Source organism: Abrus precatorius, unplaced genomic scaffold (genome assembly GCF_003935025.1).
Source record: "Abrus precatorius isolate BTA unplaced genomic scaffold, Abrus_2018 Scaffold8, whole genome shotgun sequence".
NCBI lineage: Eukaryota > Viridiplantae > Streptophyta > Magnoliopsida > Fabales > Fabaceae > Abrus > Abrus precatorius.
In genome coordinates, this window is record NW_020874428.1 from 10777796 (window position 1) to 10799590 (window position 21795).

General features: G+C 31.0%; 5 protein-coding genes across 7 annotated transcripts; 2 read left to right on the forward strand and 3 right to left on the reverse strand.

Moving 5' to 3' along the window:
- The first annotated feature begins 252 nt into the window (after positions 1–252).
- On the forward strand, positions 253–3951 carry LOC113846278 (probable cinnamyl alcohol dehydrogenase 6). The gene is made up of 6 exons (XM_027474354.1): positions 253–525; positions 628–741; positions 821–1048; positions 2925–3213; positions 3393–3546; positions 3751–3951. The coding sequence occupies exons 1-6, from the start codon at positions 431–433 to the stop codon at positions 3948–3950; spliced, it is 1080 nt and encodes a 359-aa protein (XP_027330155.1). The 5' UTR covers positions 253–430; the 3' UTR covers position 3951.
- Positions 3952–6188: 2237 nt separating this feature from the next.
- On the forward strand, positions 6189–8169 carry LOC113846277 (UPF0496 protein At1g20180). Its single transcript, XM_027474353.1, has 2 exons — positions 6189–6415; positions 6757–8169. The coding sequence occupies exons 1-2, from the start codon at positions 6373–6375 to the stop codon at positions 7845–7847; spliced, it is 1134 nt and encodes a 377-aa protein (XP_027330154.1). The 5' UTR covers positions 6189–6372; the 3' UTR covers positions 7848–8169.
- A 2818-nt stretch (positions 8170–10987) lies between these two features.
- On the reverse strand, positions 10988–12575 carry LOC113845854 (peroxidase 64). The gene is made up of 4 exons (XM_027473501.1): positions 12378–12575; positions 11991–12179; positions 11689–11851; positions 10988–11385 (listed from the first exon to the last, which is right to left on the reverse strand). Exons 1-4 carry the CDS (start codon positions 12573–12575, stop codon positions 10988–10990), a joined length of 948 nt encoding a protein of 315 aa, XP_027329302.1.
- Positions 12576–15048: 2473 nt separating this feature from the next.
- Positions 15049–16058, reverse strand: LOC113845855 (expansin-A11-like). Of its 2 annotated transcripts, none has more exons than XM_027473503.1 (3): positions 15941–16058; positions 15494–15815; positions 15049–15355 (listed from the first exon to the last, which is right to left on the reverse strand). In XM_027473503.1, the coding sequence occupies exons 1-3, from the start codon at positions 16056–16058 to the stop codon at positions 15049–15051; spliced, it is 747 nt and encodes a 248-aa protein (XP_027329304.1). The 2 variants fall into 2 exon arrangements, with proteins under 2 accessions (XP_027329304.1, XP_027329303.1); XM_027473502.1 differs by having other exon boundaries at positions 15920–16058.
- A 1031-nt stretch (positions 16059–17089) lies between these two features.
- LOC113847040 (probable 26S proteasome non-ATPase regulatory subunit 3) lies at positions 17090–20818 on the reverse strand. 2 transcript variants are annotated; one of them, XM_027475879.1, is made up of 8 exons: positions 20592–20818; positions 20307–20503; positions 19737–19874; positions 19507–19643; positions 19327–19381; positions 19141–19251; positions 18695–18934; positions 17092–17915 (listed from the first exon to the last, which is right to left on the reverse strand). In XM_027475879.1, the coding sequence occupies exons 1-8, from the start codon at positions 20668–20670 to the stop codon at positions 17403–17405; spliced, it is 1470 nt and encodes a 489-aa protein (XP_027331680.1). In that variant the 5' UTR covers positions 20671–20818; the 3' UTR covers positions 17092–17402. The 2 variants fall into 2 exon arrangements, with proteins under 2 accessions (XP_027331681.1, XP_027331680.1); XM_027475880.1 differs by lacking the exon at positions 20592–20818 and having other exon boundaries at positions 17090–17915; positions 20335–20363.
- Positions 20819–21795: the final 977 nt, after the last annotated feature.

Here is a 21795-nt window from a genome sequence, read left to right on the forward strand (position 1 = left end):
TGTAATAAAGAGCATGTGGATCACGCAACGCAGGTAATAATTCCCTCGGTGCCGCGAGATGGGCTAATATTTTATGGGAAGAAAACTTTAAACATTTTTAAAGAAAAAAAATAGGTCTATCTTACTGGACTGTTTTGCATTCTGATAAAATGTATGATAGAGTTAAATTTGCTAAAACCTCCAAAATTTAATATTTTATTCGTTTAGACATTATCTTTATAAATATAAATTAATTAATTTTGGGCGGCCTTGTGAACTCTAATATTTTTCAATACTTTTCTCTCTATAAATAGTGAAGGTTCACCACTCACTTTATAGTTGAATCATTGATTTCTTCATTGCTTTGGAGGAGGCAACAGAGTGGTGGATAAGAGAGTGTTGTTGGTGGGTGGGTTGCAATTCCTTCCTCTAATAGCTCTCACTGTGCACTATGGCTCAGACTACACCGAATCACACACTCACCGTATCTGGCTGGGCAGCTCATGATCCTTCTGGCAAGATTACTCCATACACCTTCAAAAGAAGGTACTAATTGATTTCACTATCCATTTTTATTTGTTTATTTTGGTGAAATATTGAGAAAAGAAAACCATGAATTTGTTTGTGAATAAATTTGATTAAACCCAGGGAGAATGGCCCTCACGATGTGAGCATAAAGATATTGTACTGTGGGATTTGCCACACAGATATCCACCACGTTAAAAATGACTGGGGCATCACTATGTATCCTGTGGTACCTGGGTAATTTTCCATACTCTGTTTCTCTCTGTCCTCTCAATTTCTTCAACATATGCACAAAGTTAACTATTGTATTGTGTAGGCACGAGATTGTTGGAGAGATTACTAAGGTGGGGAGTGATGTGAAGGGGTTCAATGAAGGAGACAGAGTGGGTGTGGGGTGTTTGGCAGCCACGTGTTTGGACTGTGAGCAGTGCAAGAACGATCAGGAAAACTATTGCGAAAAGTTACAATTCACTTACAACGGCATTTTCTGGGATGGCAGCATCACTTATGGTGGCTACTCCGAAACGCTCGTCGCTGATTACAGGTTCCTTATAGTTCTCTCTTTTATTGTAGGGATTATACTAGATCCCACTCATGCTTGTTCTTTCAGAATATGGTTTCTATTTTAATCTCATACTGATGAATAAGTTCATAATTTTGTTGATCAATACCTTCATAGTAATATTCATGGACGAATAATTTAGTTATTATATTACATGGTTTAAGTGTTTTAAAATATATATTAGGTGATGTTTCCATTTTTATAATAATAAATAATTTAATTAAATTTTTTATTAAACTTAATTAATCAGTTATACAATCAAATATAACAATAGATCTTTATTTAATCAAAAATATATTTTTTTAATTTAACATTAAATATTACGAATGGGTGGAATTATTTTATTAATAATCATTTAACTTGGAAGTACTTTTTTTTTCGGAGTAAGATGAACACGCAACAGAAGACAGCGTTGCTTTTAAAGTAATTGCAGTGGTTGTTGAAGAGACTCGTTATTGAAGTTTTTGGTTGATTTTTTAGATATTTTTTTTTTAACAACTATACGGAGTACCCTTTCTACTCCTTATTTTAAGTTTTTTTTATTATTAAATTAAATAATTAGGATTTTTTTAAAAATTATTTAGTTGAACTTATATAAAAGGTTAAAATTGTTAATTTTTTATTTCTAGTTTTTTTTATATCTAAGTTATTGCTCTAATATTCTGTTAATTTTAAGATAGTAATACTATTGACACAATTCATTATTATAGAAAAAGTAAAAAAGAAAGATACATGAAACTATAGAATAATTAAACATTATGTGATTCGAAATTTGATGTAGATTTTTTTATTTATGTTTTCTAAATTTTATATAGTGACTTGAACAAAGGCTTAACAAAAAAGATGTTTACAGTTAAACTTATAAAATATTTTTAATTGCTTAAAAAGTATATATTAAATAAAATATATATTTTTCCCCAAAATCTAAAAGTAATGAATGCTCTATTTATGAGGCCGGCCAACCGGGAGACTTATCCTTTGGAAAGCTTTTCAATCTACATTTCTTGCGATTTGAATATTATATGATCAGAGGCTATCACAGAAATGGACAAAATTTAAGTGATGTTATTTTGTTTATTAATTATAAAATTTTATTTTAATAATATGTGATAGCATTAAATATCATTTTTTTATATTTAGTCTTATTTATAAAAAAAGAATTAATAGGTACATTTTGTGGTATTCTAATTTTTTTTATGAATATCTTATCCAAAAAATTTAGACTAAAAAAAAAGAGACAGTGTTAAGTTAAAAAAATTTATTATATATAATTTATTTAAAGTTATATTATTTATATTATTTGCTATATAATCTTATTATATTATATTATATATATATATATTTAATTTCTTATTTTATTTTTTTATAAATTTTTAAAAATTTTATTTTTTAAATAAAAATTAATTATAACATAATATATTAATATAATAATTAAATATTAATATAATATTATTTTTTAATAATTTTAGTTAGTTTAATTTTGATTGTATTTTAATTTTATTCAAAAATTTAATCATTCTCTAGCTCATTTAAATATAAAAAATATAATAATTTATTATTAAATAAATTTAATATAAATTATATCTTATTTAAAACTAAAACGTTATAAGAAAATATAAAAAAATAAAATAAAAATTAAATATACATAATAATAAAATTATATAACAAATAATATAAATAATATAATTTTAAATAAATTATATATAACAATTTTTATTACTTGATATGCATTTTTTTTATTGATCTAAATTTTTTGAATATACCTAAAATTTTTTTACAAAAACAAAGCACACACCTCATTAATGTTCTAATCTGAATTCAATTAATTTTCTAAAGATTATAAAAATTGAATATGAAGGTATGTGGTACACATTCCGGCAAACCTACCATTGGATGCAACAGCACCTCTACTCTGTGCGGGTATAACAGTGTTCAGTCCATTGAAAGACCACGATTTGGTAGCAACACCGGGGAAAAAGATTGGGGTAGTTGGTTTGGGAGGCCTTGGACATATAGCAGTCAAATTTGGCAAGGCATTTGGCCACCATGTTACCGTCATCAGCACTTCGCCCTCCAAAGAAGCTGAAGCTAAGGAGCGTTTGGGTGCTGATGATTTCATAATCAGCTCTAACCCTAAACAATTACAGGTTTGCTAACTCTTTTCACATTCAACTTTTTATTATCTGTCAATATGGATCAAATTCGTCAAAATTTTGCCATCACCATGTGGTCCAAAAGCAAAACTAAAGCCACTGAAATTTGGTTTGATGCATTTGGGCTTGGGCTAAAATGGGCCACTGAAATTTAGTTTATTCTGAGATGACAGGCTGCAAGGAAAAGCCTAGATTTTATATTGGACACTGTATCCGCAGAGCACTCTCTTTTGACTGTCTTGGAATTGCTCAAAGTAAATGGGACCTTATTTATCGTGGGGGCACCGGACAAGCCATTCCAGTTGCCTGCTTTCCCATTGTTATTTGGTACTAATATTAACCTCCACTCCCCTTGTGCATTTCCTATTTAATTAAAAAAAATGTTGACTTTTAACTGTTAGAGTTTAGTTTAAGTACTTAAAAATAATAATTTATCATGTTTTAGTAATTAAATATACTGAAGTTAACAGTAAGTGGATTTATTAAAAAAAGAAATAATTTGATAAGATGATCGATTAACATTTGTGACAGGAAAAAGATCGGTGAAAGGTGGCATCATTGGAGGAATAAAAGAGACGCAGGAAATGTTGGACGTTTGCGGGAAGTACAATATCACGAGCGACATTGAGTTAGTTACGCCAGACAGAATCAATGAGGCTTTGGAGCGCCTTGCTAAGAATGATGTTCGCTACCGTTTCGTCATTGACATTGCTGGCAGTTCAAAGATCTAGACTTCAATTGGGGTTCTATTTTAAGTATCAAATTGTTATTCAATATTTACTATTTGTGAGACCAAATTTTAAAAACCCCCACGACCAAGTTTGAAGCTTTCATGGACTTGGTCCAACTTCCTGTCTTGTTTCTAATACCATTGGTGTCTTTACTTCCTGTAATACTCTCCCTGTTATTACAATGTAATATTTTTTTTATGGCTTACCAGAAGACAATAAAAAGTCTAGTGATTGGTTTTAAATTCTCTGACAATTACTTTTAATTGATTAAATTCATAATAATTTTGTTTGAATAACTATACTATGAATCTAGATTCATTTCAGTTTACGAAAAAATTGGACAGTGCAGTTTTACTTTTAATCATAAATTTAAATTCGTTTTAATTTACACGAGAATTGAACGTTTCAGTTTTTACTTTCATTTAAACAAAAATAAAATTCAACTGCTCAATTTCTGTTCAAAAATTGTACGGAAATTGAAATGACCTATTTCTCTTTACCGTATACTTATACAAAGATAGGTTAAGTTTAGACAATTTGATATAATATATTAAATTTAAATAATAAGTTGAATAAAATAAAAAATAAATTAAATATTTAATGTAAAAAAATCACATAACTCTAAAATTTTCATTACAAAATCTAAGCTTAAATTTATGATATAGAAGTATATTTCACTTGCATTTTATATCAATATTAACATAATTAAATAGTATATCTTTTATAAAATATATGTATATTAATTAAATTTATAATTATTTTATTTAAAGGATGTTTTTACTTATGTGATATTGTGGGCATGAGAAATACTAGCAATGCATTCTTATCACACTTTCTGTGAGAGGTTATTTTTAAAAAAAAGTCAAATTATTTATCTTCTAGATTTATTATTTTTATAAAAAAATAATTTTATTATAAAAAAAAAATCAATCAATAAAAAGAACGTGTTGCAAGAAAATTATAAAATAAAAGGATAAAATAATTTTATTGATATAGTACATTTAAATTAAAAATTAAATTTAAATTAAGACTAATTAAGATAATAATATTTTAATATTTAATTTATTTTAAAAGCATTTTTAATTGTTATAATATATTAATATTTAAAATAAAAAAAATGATAATTACCTTTAAATTTAAATAAGAATATTTAAAAAATAATCAATAATGTAAGAAGTTAAACAACATAACTTGAAGAAAGAAAAAAAATATTCTTATAACTTTTGTATTGTAAATTATAAACTTAAATTTATAATATAAAAAAATTCTGATTAATATCTATAAAAACCACTTTAATTATAGAATCAAAAATAAAAAGTTTCATAATAATATTATATTTTAATATAATTTTTAACACCACATTAACTTAATATCCTAGAATTAAATTTGTTATATATACAACGAACTAGTCAGAACGGTGCATAAAATGAAAATAAATATTGGTTATTAGTTTAATATATTTTTAAATATTTTTATAAAATATCTTAAATAATTTTTTTTAAATCACATTTAAAAATTTTTATTTAATATAATAAAATATTTATTATTAATAATAAAATTATTAATTTATATTTTTTATTGATTTTTAAAAAATTATACAATAGTATATTTTAAATTTAAAACAATATACTTACAATGCACGAGGACTAATAATTGACTCGTTACAAGAACTTTTTAATTAATTCATGGCCTGGCTTCAATTTAGGTTTAAGAAGAATTTTGACATGGATCAAACTGCTACGGAACATCTGCAATCATTACGGAGTCTACGTGGCAAACAGATATACATTGAATGAGAATCGTAGGACCCCACGTTAATATCCTGATTTATTGCCATCTGTGCTTCATATCTTACACACAAACGCGTTCGTTATCAATTATCAGTAATATCAGGGCAAGCCGTGACTTAACACTCCCTATCAAACATGATTTTTGGAGATTTATCCACAATCTATTCAAGCATAACACCTCTTTCAGTTCACAACCCTGCCCACCAATATTATAGTACTAAGCAATGTTATAGTAGAAAAATGCCTTTTAATATTAAAGTGAATAGTACTCACATTTTCTTTTCTTTTTTATATATTTTAAGATATGTGTATATGATTTGATATTTAAAAATGGAGGGATTGAGCTTATGGGAGGAGCTACTTGGTGTTGACGTGGGAGAACACACCGTGTGAGGGACGCTAACGTGTGAGCAAAGCCATTTAACCATTTGTGGTATTGCTAACTGCCAACTGGATTCCTTCTCTTTTCTTCTTAGCTTCTCCCCCAAATCATCAATACACAACACCCTCCCTCTCTATATATATTTTGGTGTCACCATTCCTTCATCCACTTAATTCATTATATCTCCATCTGACTCCACACAACACAAAATTAGATCTCATTCTCCATCTCTAATATTTCTTTATGAGATATGACATGTACTGGGTGGCTTTGTTCTCTACGACCAACAACAGGCAAGTTCGTTTAATTTTTTTCAACTCTTTTCATCGTTCATAATATCTAAAAATTAAATATCATATATGTGTTAAGCTTCTTTTTCTAGCCGTGATCAAATCCATTAATTAACATTCTTATGCTAAGATTTTTCATTAATTTGAGGGGTGTTGAAAGCAGTAATTAATAATTTAATCTAGCTCCTGGCCATAATTACAAGTCTTGTTTGCTTTTCTTCGTTCATGATTAGATGTTTGTTTTTTTTCAACTCAAACCATAGAGTGATTGGTAAGGTAATAGTAGTTACCACAGAATGGTTCCAATAATTAGCTAATAATGAAGTTCATTTTTTTCAAAGCAGGTGGACCACGGAAAGAATGTGAGGAAGATGGCTTGTGCAAGAGGCCAAACGTGAATGAAGAATATCTTGAAGCATTCAGAACAAAGTCATATATCGAAATATGCAACAAAGCGCAAGGACAACTTGGAAAGACCAGCACCAAAAGACTTTCTTCCGCTTCCTCTTCATCTCCTCTTCCTTTATGCATTCAGCTTACCGAGTATTTGCTCGAACCCCGCCAAGAAATCATAGCAAACATGACACAAAGTTTGAAGGTGCACCATCTTCTTGTGGACTACTTCGAAGCTAGCTTAGAAGCATGTCGTTGTTGTGACACAATCCTTCAAGCTATCCATTCAATGCGACTTTCTTATCGACGAATCACACGGGTTGTTAAGTTAAGCAAAACAGTGCTTGATTACAATGATTATGATGCCAATGGCCTAACCCACAAGGATGATATTTATAGAGATCTTGCTTCCTTTGCTTTGCAAAACAACCCTTTGTCCATTGTTAGCACCACGCAGTTCCCTGACATACACGACAGATACATGCAACTCCTTCATAGACTAAAATCAAAGAGAAGGGAAATTCGAAGAAAATTGACATTGAAGAGGGTTTGCAAGAACATTGGAGGAATTGTTCTTTTGACTTCACATAGTGCTGTTTTAATTGCTTTATTAGTCTTTTCTTTCCATAGCATAGTTGGGTTGGTGGCTGCACCAAGCATTGTGGGTGGCTTGGTTGGTTTATTCATGAAGAAAACAAAGAGGGCACGTGAGAGTCTGAGCACAAGCTCTTCGGAGAGGCTATGCGAGCAACTTGATGTTGCTGCAAAAGGGATTTATATACTGATCAATGATTTGGATACTATGAATAGGATGGTGAAGAGGTTACATGATGAGGTGGAGCACAGGAAAATGATTGCTGATGTTTGTGTGAGGAATGGAAAATGTGAAATATTGAAACAGGTTATGAGGGAATTTCGTGAGCATGAGTCTAGCTTTTTGGAGCAGTTGGAAGAGCTTCAGGAACATATTTACTTGTGCTTTCTCACCACAAATAGATCCAGAAGGCTTCTTGTGCAAGAAATTACAGAGAAAAATCATTGAAGAACAATTACACACAACTCTTCCTTCCGGCTGATACAAATTTGAGAAAAATTTTCAAAGTCTTAAGTTACTTCCATATATATATATAAATATATATATATATGAAGCTTCTGCGCAAGCTGTCACAGTGCATGAAGGTTTCACAACTCAAAAGGGTCTCTTCCTTTCCTATGGCAAGGTGGTTTTGATGACTGTTCATTAATGCTTCAAATTTTATTATTATTTTTGTTTCGTTCAATTTTCCTTACCAGAAACATATATAAGTTTGTGAAAGGTCAAATAAGTTAAAAATCAAAGGTTCATGTCAACTAAAAGATCTTATTCCACTTTTTTGTTATGCTTTATCAATTTCTATTGTACATATTGATCTCTTGGTTACGCGTATATATTGTGTAGGTTATTTTTAGAAAAATAATAATTTTTCTTTAAATATTTTTGAAAACGATGATATTAAATAGTTATTTTCTAATAAAGTGGACTAAACTAGTAACACGCAATTATAGTAGTCAGCTTGTAACACAAAGTTGGTACTCTAGAAGTCTCCTTACCTGTCAAAGAATTTTAAACCCGAAAGAAAAAAAAAAAGAAAACTTTTTGCCACGATTTCCGCATGTTTTTAATGGTGAGAAATAAATAAATAAAAACTGACGTGGCACTGTCATACTAGCACAAAAATTATATTAGTAAATCCACGTGGACATATATGTCATTAAATAATTTAATGTGTATCTAAAAATTAAGAAAAAATATTTTTGTACAGTAAAATTATATAATTTGTTTATAACTATGCAAGAAGCAGTAAGAGAGAAAAAAAGAAACTCCAGATGATGCTATGTACAATAAGATCAAAATAAATAAATTATGAAAAATATTATAATATTTAATAACAAGAATAATATAGTTCAAAAACTGATATCTGATTAGCAAAAAAAAAAAAAAACTGATATCTGACATGATAAAAATTTTACACACATATAATTTGAACGTTTTCATAATATAATTGTCATGTAATTTAAAATTATAATTTTTATAATAATTGCTTCAAAATTTATATTTAGAATAAATTTTATTTAATTGTTAGTGTAAATTTTTTTATAATGACAGTATATTAAAATTAAATTCATATATAATAAAATAAATTAAAAAAATTTTATCAATAAAACTAAATCTCTTTAGGCGTGTTAGGTTTTTATTTTCTTTTTGGTGTTGACTTATCCTCCATAGGAAGTGGTTATTTTATTCGTTAACTATATACCTGAATATTGTAAGTTTGCAGGCTTGTTTAAAAAGTCATATAATAATAGAAAATTGTAAATAGATTTTTAGATTAGATCATGATTTTAAAAAGATTAGAAATTAAAAAAGGAATTGTATATCAAGTAATTAGTTAAATGTAGTCTTAGATTTGGAAAATAAGTGAAGTTAAAGTCCTATAAAGAGCAACAATAATTTATCCCAATTCAGTCCTTTTCTACCCCTAAAAACATTGTTGCCAGCCAAGTTTTATATTTGAGAAAGAAAAATTAAAAAAATTACTAACAATATTATCTTTTCTTAATATATTTTTTTAAAAAAATTATATAAAAAATGTAATTTTCATACACTATTAATATAATTTCTTTATATTGTCAACTAATGAAAAATAATCATGAATTTGATTTTTAAAATAATTATTATAAAAGTTAATGATATGACAATTCATATTTGAATGACAATGTATATTTTTTAAAATTATCAAAATATTTTAATTAAATTTATAAAAAATAAAAAAGTATTTCTCAGTTTTTTTATTTTTACATAAATTTAAAAAACATTAAAAATGATATTTTTACTAATTTGTAAAAATAAAAATATTAAAGTAAATTACGTAGGCCATTGGCTTTTCATTCAAACCAATAAAAATAGATATCAACATGTATTGGTTTGAGTAAAAGATTTGGATTCCTCAACAAATACATGGTCTTGAGTTCAATTTTGATATTTGTGTAGAAATACCTATAATAAATATATTATGAAATATGAATTGTAACATGTGCCTTCTAACTTTATTGGGATCACGTCTAGATTGATCCTTAAGGTTTGAAATTGAAAGCGTGTAAATAACTCCCTACACTTTGAACGCGGAAGCCCTTTGCACCAAGCAAATTTTGAGAAGGTAAATATGTGGTGCCATTCAAACCTTAATTAAGATATTGTCTCTATATATTAATAACCCACGTTTCAATGCTTTCACTCCTAATGGTAGTATTATAACTTTGTTATCAAATAACGTGGATATTAGACTGCTTCCATCTTTTCTATGCAAAATCTCCCAGAATAAAACATTTTACATTCCAGCAATCTCTTTCAATTCTGCTTTTGGTTTTTTAATATCAGGGAAAATATCTTAAAAAATTTTCCAGGTGACTCTTTCAACTCTAAAAGCTAAGTGAGAAATTATAAATAAGTAAAATCTATTATATCCTTTATATAATTGAGAGAATTTGTTACTTTCTTTTACAAATTTAACAATAATCACTGTTAATTTTATATTAATAAATAGTGATATTTAGTGATTTAGTTAAAAAAATATTAATACCCTTTACTTTTTAAAATATTAAAAAAATTACGGTTGTTAATTTAAAAAAGTTACAAAATATCTTTTCAAGTCTATAGGTAATCGGTACTAAATAAATATAGTAAGTGTTAAAATTACATAATTATTTAAATTTATAAAATTAATTCTGGATCAAGATCCTCTCATATTTTATTTTCACTGCAGGGTTGAGAGCAGAATAAGCATTCAAATTTATTAACACAAATTACTTAATAAAATTTTATATCATAATAATATATATTTAATCGTTGAGAATCAGTCTCTTTTCATTAATTTTCTAATTAATAATTACAACAAACTTGAACTTCACACTTGGGCTCACAGCTGCTAGAGAAGCTGGAGGGAACATAGGTTACAACATGCAAGTTACAACTAACAAAACAAGTGAATCTTTCATTAATCTTTAATATGAAGGTATGTAGTGTAAATGGGAATTTTCTCCTTTTCCTTTTATTTTATCTCCCTTGTTTCCTGAATCCTTTAATTGTTGAATTGTAAAACATTGGTCATCATAGGATTATAATACATACACTTTGCGTACGAATCATCTAACGAATTTACAGTGAAGCCTGATTTCTTGTCCACCGTCGGTGATGCTGCTCATCTTGATCATGGACTTGACAAAGGCTCTTTCAAATTCCTCTTGGGAATGACCAAACTTGGAAACCAAAGCTTTAGTGTTTGGATGAGAGAGAAGGGCTTGATCAGAAGAGAATATGCTCTTTCCTTGAAGGAGTAGCTTGTAATAAGCATTGTCAAACAAGGTGGAACTAGAATCCAATGGGGCTCCTGCGTTTTTTACCTTGTTCGGTGAGGGACATATACTTCGGAGCCTGCTTGCGAATGATGGGTTCATTGATGGATCAATGTCTTGTTTGGGGCTGAAGTTGTGGATTCTGTTCTGTAAGGATGAACAATGAGCGAACCCGAGCGTGTGACCTCCTGAACATAACATCATTACAAAAAAAAAACATCATATCATGATATGTATAATCAATATGGATAACATAGTAACTACCATTTTAGATAAGTGATTATTACATTTTCTTTTGTGTGTATTGATTATAAGATAGTAAAATTGGATTTTGTTGTACAGCTAATTTACTATACAATCTTTATTTCTGGTTAAAGAAATAGGAAGTTAGGAACTAAATACTAATATTAATTAAACAAATCTGGAATCATGATAACTACATGTTTCTCATGATTAGATATTGTGAATTGAATTTATAATTTCAGTCTTACCTGAGAGGGCTACAAGATCATCCAAGGAAAGGCCTCTTTGAGAGAAGCTTTGTTGTAACTGGGAAATATTGAATGTGGGAGCTGGCAATTGTCTGGTTTCAATGGCCTTTGATATTCTTCCATCCTTTCTTCCTTTGGGTACATCCCAAGTGGGTCCTCCAGACTAATAAATAAATAAATAGTAAATTTCTAATTCTCAATTGGCCTAAATAGTTGAATTTGTTGCTGAGAGCTTGAAAAAAACAACCTTAAATTAATAACTAAAATAAAATAATGATGACTTAATAGTTTGTGACACTGACCAGAGTAACAGCATCCCTAGCAGCAAGAGCCAAAATATCAGCACAAGACACGATCCCGGGACAAACGGCTTCCACTGCTTTCTTGGCGTTGTCAATTACATAGAATGCATGCAAAGAAATGTTAGGAGGCCCATCCTTTTCTGCTTTATTCTTTCCCTTTGATTCCAGAAGAACAGAAGCATCACATCCCTTACAATATGAAATGATCAGTATTATACGTATCCACTTCACTACAATGTAACTGACTAAGTGCATGTTTGGAACATTATCTTTTAATAATAATAATATCCTTAAAATAAAAATTTAACCAGCACGTAAGGGAAAGTTGCTTGGCCCATATGAACATTAACATAGGCTAAGAAGGAGATCGAACAAAAAGTTGCATACCCTTATGAAACAATCGTGAAAATGCATCCGAAGCAGAGCAGCAGGGACAGTTTTGTCATTTATGGTTGCTTTATGTACAGCACCAGCTACAATGGACTCTACCTGAGGGCACGTATGGTCATAGTAATTCACACTTAGTGCACTAGCAAGAGAAGCGAGGGACAATGTTATGAGCATCACTGTGATAATAGCTGCCATATTTCAAATGACAAATTTAAGCTTTGTTTATGACTTGTGAGAAGCAATATTAATGAGGATGGTATTTATAGAGAAGGTGACGATGACACAGGAAACTTGGAGTTGTTACGGATACATCATACATGGTTGTTAAGCATATTTGATGATCTATTACCCTGTTAGTGGAGCAGTGTTTTCAAGCATCATCTATTTAATAAACAAAAGTTGCATTTGGTTTAGTTGCTTTTAAAAGGGTACATTATCACAAAAGCAATCCCATACATGGGCTCAATTTTTGGTACCTCCTTCCCTTTGAGCTTTATTTTATAAGTTTCACACTTTCATTATGGTGATGTATTTTCCCATTTTTAATATCTTACTGTAATTAAATTTAATGGTGTATTTTTCATATTATTCGATGAGTTTGATAATACTGTTAAACTCATTAAATGATATGAAATTTTAGCATTTCTTCCTTAAATTGAATTAAATTGAATCAAATTTTATTTTATTTTATTGTATTCGTTAACAATGCGTATAAATTAAGGAATAAGTTCTGATTTTGGTCTTATCACATTAGTTTTTTTAGATATTTGTAATTGATTTTCTGTTCATAAATTAAAGCATCACCGTTTAATTTTTCAAAGATTATTCCTTTACTAAACTACTTAAGATATAAAATTATCAGTGAGTTTATGAATGGCTAAAGTATTGGCAGAAAAAATAAATTTAGTGACAATTTTATGAGGATTAATTTGGTAAAAAAATTAATTTGAGGACTGATATAGTATACTTTAATTTTCAAAGAATTAATATAGCGATGAAAATATTTTAAGAACTAATCCAATGATACCTTAATCTTCAAAGGATGAATTTAGAATTTATTCAAAGTTAAACTATTCCTCTTTTCCTACTCTCATAAACTAAACACTGCAAAGAGAGAGAGAGAGAGAGAGAGGAATTATTGTCAATTAATGAAAAGATGGAATGTTTCTTTTTATTTATGAGTTATCTGAGGTTAGATTCCCAAATGTTAGGTGCCTTCCTTTATTTTCTTTTGTTTTATGATGAAAATAAAAGCTGCATTCTTGCTGTACATTACTTGGCCGTCTCCCGTAGAATTATAAATAACACTATTCTTTCGAACAAAACAAGTTTATTTTAGGAATATATTTCACTACAATTTTACTAGCTTGAATCCCAATTAAAAATAAGTAAAGGAAAGGGGTCTTCGTTTGGACTAGCATATTGACCCCAAAATGAATGGTTTAGTTGGTTTGGCCACAACCAATACGGATATCTTTGCTTAATCGTAGTTCAACATAGTATTTCTTTAGTAAAGAACCTAATTACGAACTTAAAAACATAAACTATATACTACCATCGAGAATGTGGTTAAATTAGTAAAAATTATTTTAATTAACATAGTCTTTCAGTTCGAATATCAATCGTTATGCTTTTCTTAGTTTAAATAGGTCTTGAGTGCATATTAGACAGAAAATATACACTATATGCTGAAAAGAAAATAGTTTATTTAATGTGCCTAACACCTTCATCAATTCATTGTCCACTGCTAATCATTAACATTGTAGAATGCCCCGTTATGACATTGACTAGCTATATGGCTCGGCTCATTATCAATAGTAAAAATTGACGTGTAGAAGGCACATTATGACATTAGTGATGCGGTTTTATCTCCAATATAGAAGAGAGCTTATATACTTATAAGTAATTTAAGCTTTCTGAAAAATTATAGAAATTTCCATGAAGGTAGAGACAGACAACTGTCACTTGAATTCATGTGAGATATTGCTACGTAACATCTTCGCTGAAGTTGATGCAGTTAACAAGTTTCAGTTGATCTGAAAGGGTAAACATGTGTCATTGTCCCGATACGGTTTATGTGTGAGACATTAGTTGCAACAATGCCAGCTAATGTCGTGTGTCTCACTTTTATAAACTCATGTCATGTGTTTTAATCAAACAAAAAAAAATGCGTAGATTCTCTGCTAGCTGTAAGAGCATCTTGCATCTAACAGGTTTTGTTCTCTTTTTTCCTGGCTTCAAAGATCGATGGAATTCAATTAATACACAACAGTGACAACATTACATTGAAAAATTTAGGGAATTAATATTTTATCAACTCCCGGGATAGAGCTACAATTCAGCTATAGTATTCATATTACAACAATTTGTAGTATAAATATAAACTTCAAAGATGCTTATTCGATTTCTACATGCTTGAGCTTGCTTATGATATGATGGTGGTTATTATTATTGATAACAATTTATGCAATAAGCTATGTATTAAGGCTTCTTCATTAAGGGCTTGGAGTAGATGGGTTTGGTCCACCAAATAATCAAAACCAGAAAAAGGGGTGGCGGGCTGCTCCAGTGAAATAAAAAGCACGCCTCGGCCGTTCTGGTTTTATGGGAAAATCTAAAATCCAAAAACCAGAACCCAGAACTCAAGAGCCCTGTCTGTGTGGGGGGCTTAAAACTGGACCGGGCTTGAGAATGTTTGTCCAAAAGCCCAATTTGCTGGAACTATATTTTGGAAAACTCTTGTTTCTCCATCAGAGGTTGTGACCCTGAAGGACAAAGATTGACCATTCAAATACGCATTGGATTGCCAATTAGCACCCCAGTTTCTTGACATTGCCATCCAGTCGGTTTTTGAGCCTTTGATGGACACAGATTGAATGGATCCAGCCCCAGCCACATTGCTGATCAACACAAGTTCAAAGTAGTCTCTCCCATTCACAGTGAACCTAACCCCTCCGTGCTTTTTGCATGGAACCCTGAAAAGATATTAACATGTAACAGAAATTAACTAACAAACATGTTTTGTTTTTGCCATTGCGGAGAATATTAGGATCAGTAATACTAATATTTTTTACTATACCAAGTTAAGGTTCTTAAGTAGAAGAAATACAAACCTTTGGAACAAGACTGGCACAATCCCTCCTCTGTAGATACCAATCTTTTCCCAAGCGGGTTGGGCCATATCAAAATGCATGAGAGGTGGGTTGCACCAACCTCCATTGTTGTTAGGAAGAGCGAAATTAGGAGGGCAAAAGTTGGTGGCAGTTATGGTTACAGATCTTCCTTTAATACACCATCTGGGGTCTGTTTTGTAATCACATATGATTTTGTAGCACTGTCCACAGGAAGCTCCATCATTAAATAAGGCAGTACTCAGAGCAGCAGTTCTAGTCCCATATCCTGTTGAATACAGATTCCCATACCCACAAGCTCCCCCTACACAAGTATGTGTGCAAAATTCAATCTTTGAAGAGTAGGGGAGGGGAAAAAGAATATAGCAATTAAATGTTAGAAGGTTGAACCATAACACAATGGCTTACCCATAGTGCCTGAGGCATCACTTCCCCCATAAAAAGTGGCATGTGCATTGGTCCATCCAGAAGGTGAGAAGGCGTAAGTGTTGATTGTGAAACAGCATAGTCCAATGAGACTGGCCAAAACAAGCATCACTTTGCCCATTTTCTTCTTGCTTATGCTGTATGCCCAGGACCCCAAAAGACTAGAATTTGTATTTGCAATTATTGTCATTTCCAAGCATAGAAGCTATGTCTTTAAATAAGGGACTAGACCCGCTACGGCAACTATGGTACATGTGAGGTCCTGCAAGATGAGAGAACTCAAGAAACAATTTTTATTATTTATCATTAAATTTAACTGTGCAAGTCTGCAGAGTTCTGAACTTCATTCAATTATTCCCACGTTCTCTTCAGTACACTTCCCTTCCCACCCACATGCCCGTCCCAACGTAAGAGCCGTGAATGTATCAAAACCCACAAGCCCATTTGGTCGTCTATTTTTTATATATATTAACTCATCTCAAATCCCAATGATTACATGTTTCGTCATATGGATCTGTTGGCTTGTAACTCTTTGCGGATAAAATGACAAGAATAGTTTTGTGAAATGGAACAAACGGCGTAGATCATAACATACATGGTCACATGGAAATGGCTGACAGTGTCGTTTTTTGTGAGCTACATCCACATGTCCCATTTTGGCTATACAGATTGTCAGTTGTCGGTTAGCTAGCAACTCTAAAGTAATCACCGTTGATTCAATGTGAGAACATTATGTGATATTGACATCTAAATTTTCCAAAATAAATAAATTATCCAACTGGAGATTGAGCATCCAATTTTTCTCGTTTATCATGTATTCATAAATTATTATAAGCCTAAGCTAAACTAGCCATGCTACGCTATTACGGCACCGTCAAGCAAACTAAGAGGGAAAAGGAAGTTATCCATGGGACTTCCAGAAGTGAAATATTATTTTTGAAAGTCCAAGACGTGAAATAATTAAAATATCATGTTAAAACAGTTTGGCTTCTACTTCTCTAAGATGGGGTACTTCGTTTTAATTTTCACCCTACAACAGTAGTACTAGATACCATTTACTTTCCATTTTAATACACTTTTCACGTTTAAAAAGCCAGGTCCATTTAGTTTATAGTCCCATAGAGTACATACCTTCTGTTTTTGGTCAATGAGTAAATACTTTTCGATAGTCAAACTTTTGAACTGAATCTCTGACATGGTCCTAAATAATTGATTAGTTTTTTACAAATCCTAAAACAGTTCTCCGAACAAGGAAACAAAACATCGGTATCACCATGGTAGGAAACTAACAGTAAATATTTCAAATATGGTAAAGGACTCCCAGACACCGTTTATGCAGAAAATAAAACTCCCACGTTCCAATATGGTAATGGTAATGGAAGTTTTCCAATGAAGAAATATGAGCAAATGCAGGAAAAAAGAGATCCCGACAGCAACAAGTAAGGTAAAAAGAGCACAATCATTATCAGAAATCATCATCATCTTCCTCTGCGATATGCTTAGCCAGTTCTTGCTCTTGTTGTTGCCTCTCTCTCCTCTTCTCAGCACTTTCCTTTTCCTTGTGTGTGTTTGGTGGAAATCGCAGTGCTCGAACGGCCTCATTGTGCATGTTAAGACAAAAGGCAATCCGAGAATTAAAGGCCATCTGAGGCTCATTTGTAGAGTAAATATCTCCAGTTTCCTTAGACACCATCCACCGATTTGCATGATCCAATGAAGCATCAATTGCCCCATCACGAATAGCCTTTGCTACGATGCTCTCAGCATCAGCAACAGGATTTGCAGAGTTCAACCTCAACTTTTTAGCTACACCCAATAATGAGATGCGTGAATATGATATGCTGATGTTGAGTAAACCAGTCCTGATGACATTATGACGCAGCCGAACAATCAAATTATGTGTTCGATCTCTATTGAAAGTGGTAGCAAACTTCTCTGCAACATTTCTAAACAGCTCCAAGTCACCAATCCGTACAGCCTGTAATTCTAAAACATAATCAAACACTACCACCAAGGACCACAACAAACAATATTACTATGGTTATGACTTAACAAAAAATATCTATATTGGATTTGGAAGAGGCCTCAATATCACATGAAAAACAGAAAATTATGATTTCAAAACACAAAAAATTAACTTCCAACAGAGTATCAAAGATTGAACAACGGTCCATACCAACACATAAAATTGTGTTTTATCACAGAATTTCAACAAAAGTAAATTGAAGATATTTTATTATTTTGACTGCCACAACTTTCAAAACCATTTCATAGGTGCTTCTCAAAAGCACTGGAAGACTATGCCTCATTGTTTTGTAATGTGACCGTTATTAAAATCAAACATGGATCAGTGTATCACTTCACTAACAATATAGTGTAAAAATGGGCTTTAAAATCCAATAACTAAAAAATTAACATGAAAGAGATAGAGCTCATAGGGTGGAATGATGTGCCACTAGCAGTAAAAAAAAAAGTGGGGTGCTTGTGTTAAAAATTTTAACCGCACTGGACCAATCATGTGTCAGGCATGTCATCTGCCACATCACCGTTTTGAAAGAGTTAATATAAGATGACATCGGCAACCTAGTTGAATAATAAAAAACTGCAAGGATCCAATTGTCATAAAACAAATGTGTAAGACACATTCCTTAACAAGATGAAACTGTAAGAACTAAACGTAATCAAATAAAAAAATTAGAAGTTCACTTTTATTCTGGACCACAAGATAGCTAATTCTGGTTTATAATGTGGACTTACATTAGTAAGCTCAAAGTAAGGCCTCAAAGATTTTTCCATTCCTCTTTGCATAAAGACAGTCCTCTCAGGTATTTCTCCCAATAATAAACGCACTATCACAGCCCACTTGTTACATTGAATTCGAAAACCCTGTGCTGCAACAGGAGCTTTCCGAGCAGCCTGAAGGAGAGACTCTTTGGCATCGGTATACTCAAGCTGAATTGTCCGGATTTTGCCAAGGTAGAAAATATAACGACAGAACTAAAAAAAAGAAACACAAGAATGTCAAGCAAAATGAAGTTAAAGAAAAAAAAAAGAACTTGCTAAGCAAATAGATCTTAGAATCATTGAGAAGGTTCAACACGAGGCCATCTCAAAACAGGTAGTCAAGCCAGGTATAGAAGGGGGAAATTGCATTCACCATAGGAAAGAAATCCCTTTGATGCCTAGAACAAAAACCACCATACCTGCTGGTTTGAATGTGCCTCAAAACGTGGAGCCTTAGACCTCAACTTCTCTGCCTGATCATACAGGTTGTAGTGTAGATAGTTCCGAAGTAACAGATTAAGAAGTGTTTCCTGCATCATATCACCAGGTAAGTACAAGATATGTGCCACTTACGAAACAAATCAATCTGTAAGTTTGAAACAAACCTGACCCAGCTCATCATGGCGCAGGGTAGCAATCCGATGCAATGCAAGTAGGTTGCTGAAATGAAAATGTCATTTCATTTGGAGTTAGTTAAATGCCAATATCAGCTGTAAACCCTCTTAACAGTATAAACACCTGCCCCTGATATATTTTCGAACTGCATAGATAATAACCTAACTCACCCCCGAATTTCAGCAAGATCCCCTGTAAGCTCATAGCTATACGAGTAATAAAAGTACAATCTTGATGCAATAACATCAACAGTTCTTCTATTCAGGCTCTTCAGCCGAACAATGCTTGCCGAGGAACAATCTTTGGCCTAAAATGAAAAATTAAAGCAACTTGAGCATATAATCAGTAGACTAAAGGCATAGGCATAGCTGATAAAAAATCTAAGCATACAGAACCCAACCTCATTGTACTTTTTCTGATCAATCAGAAAAAGCAGGACGAGGAGGTAACAGTATATTTCTAGCTCAGGCAACAAGTGCTTGGTCGGAGTTTGAATAGAAGATGCTGCAGTGTCTACTTCCATCTCCTGATCACCGTCCTGCACAGCCAGTTACAAAATTAAGAACTCGAAGACCATCACGTCCATTAAAACATTACAACTACACAATTTAGAATACTTTACACTCATGCACAGTTCCTATTCTTCACATTTGTACCATAAATGTATAATTGATCAGAGTATCTAAACAATGAAATGGCAATCACAAGTTGAATAAAGGCAACGCAGTAGAACGCTTATTCGATAATAACTAATTTTTACAACGGTTTTTCTACATGCGTTCATGTGTCACATGTTAAAAAATAAAAAAAGAAAAAAAGTAAGTTTTTATTAAAATTTGGGGCATTCAATCTTATTAATGCATTAAATTACGTAACATCTTATTATTTTTAATAAAAAGATATATGTCCACAACTTAGAAGAACCGTATTTACAATTACAACGGTGAAAGGAAAACACCAAAATATTTACCTTGCCATTAGGAAGATAAGAGGATAACCTAGTGTGAGCTTCAGAAGAAGGAGAAAGAACGTAGTCGAGAAAAGATGAGAGAAGCGGTGCTGTCAGTTTACGCCTCAATGAAAAAGTGAGGCGCAGGGCACGAGCAATTCTACGAACTTCCTTTGAGTATGAACCATTTTCAATGATGGATGCTATCTCCTTCAAATCTGTGAGTGAGGGTCGAATTCAATAAAAATAAAGTAAAAATGGAATGAATGTTGCAGAGATTGAAAGTAAAGGGCTGAAGAAAGTTACGGTGCAATGTAGAGCAAGGAGCTGAAGAGACAAAGTGCGAGGGCGTTGGTTGATCTTTCATCTCCACGTCTTCGCCCATATTCAACACACACACGATACTGACAATGCTTTACGATCTGTAAGTTGCAAAACAAAACTAAGCAAACCCTAATCTGGTTCGGTAGGGAAAATACTAGAGAAGACGATAGAGGAAGCAATTAGTAGTTGGCAGCTTCTTCTTCCCAAGTTAAAACGCAGAAAACTTTTCTTATTTAGGCTTTTCTTCTCAAAGAAAAAGCTAATGGTAGCTTGCTTTTAGCATTTATTTTTTTACAGTTTAATTTATTATTAAAAATGGCTAAAAATATGTTGAAGTGTAAAATATAAATATAAATTATCAGTATATTAGATTTAAACAGGCTTTCTTAACAGACTTAGCTTTTATAAAGTTTAACTTATTTAATTAAAAGGTTTAATTTTAATTTTTTAAAAATTTAATTAATTAAATAAGTAAGACTTAAATTTAAAAAACTACTTAATAGAATAGTCTTTTTAAAATTCATAAAATTTATAATAATATATTAAATAAATTAAATTTTAAAATAAATAAAATCTTAAATTAAAAATTTTAATTTTTATAGTTAAAGTTAAAGAGTGTCTCTAATATATACTCTTTTGAAAAAAAAAAAGCATTATTTGTTAAAGTCTTTTGTGTATATTATATATCTATTACGTTTATTTATATTTATGTCTTCTCAATTATGTTTATTATTTTTTCATCTCATTTCATCTATCATCTTCTTGCTTGTACTTATTTTTATTATATCATATGTAACTCTTTTTTAGTACAAAGTATAATTAAAAAGACTAACAAGACAAAGCAAACACTTAATAAAAAGTCCATAACAAACAATATGTCAGACTTAGATTTTAAAATTATTAGATAGATCAAGACCAATTTCTATTTATGTTAGTCTATTTTCATTCATACAAGTGAGTATAAATATTTATGAATAAAAAGTTGTTATAAAAAAATTATTATTATATTAAAGTTAAAAAAATATAATAAATATTTTTATTTTTAATAATTTTTTATTATTTTTTCTAATAAACAGGGTTTAACGCCTAAAGATGAAACTAATTATAAGATTGGGAATGTTAATACCTAAATAATCTAGCCTAATATGGTCAACTAAAGAAAAATGGACAATATCTAGGATCGTAT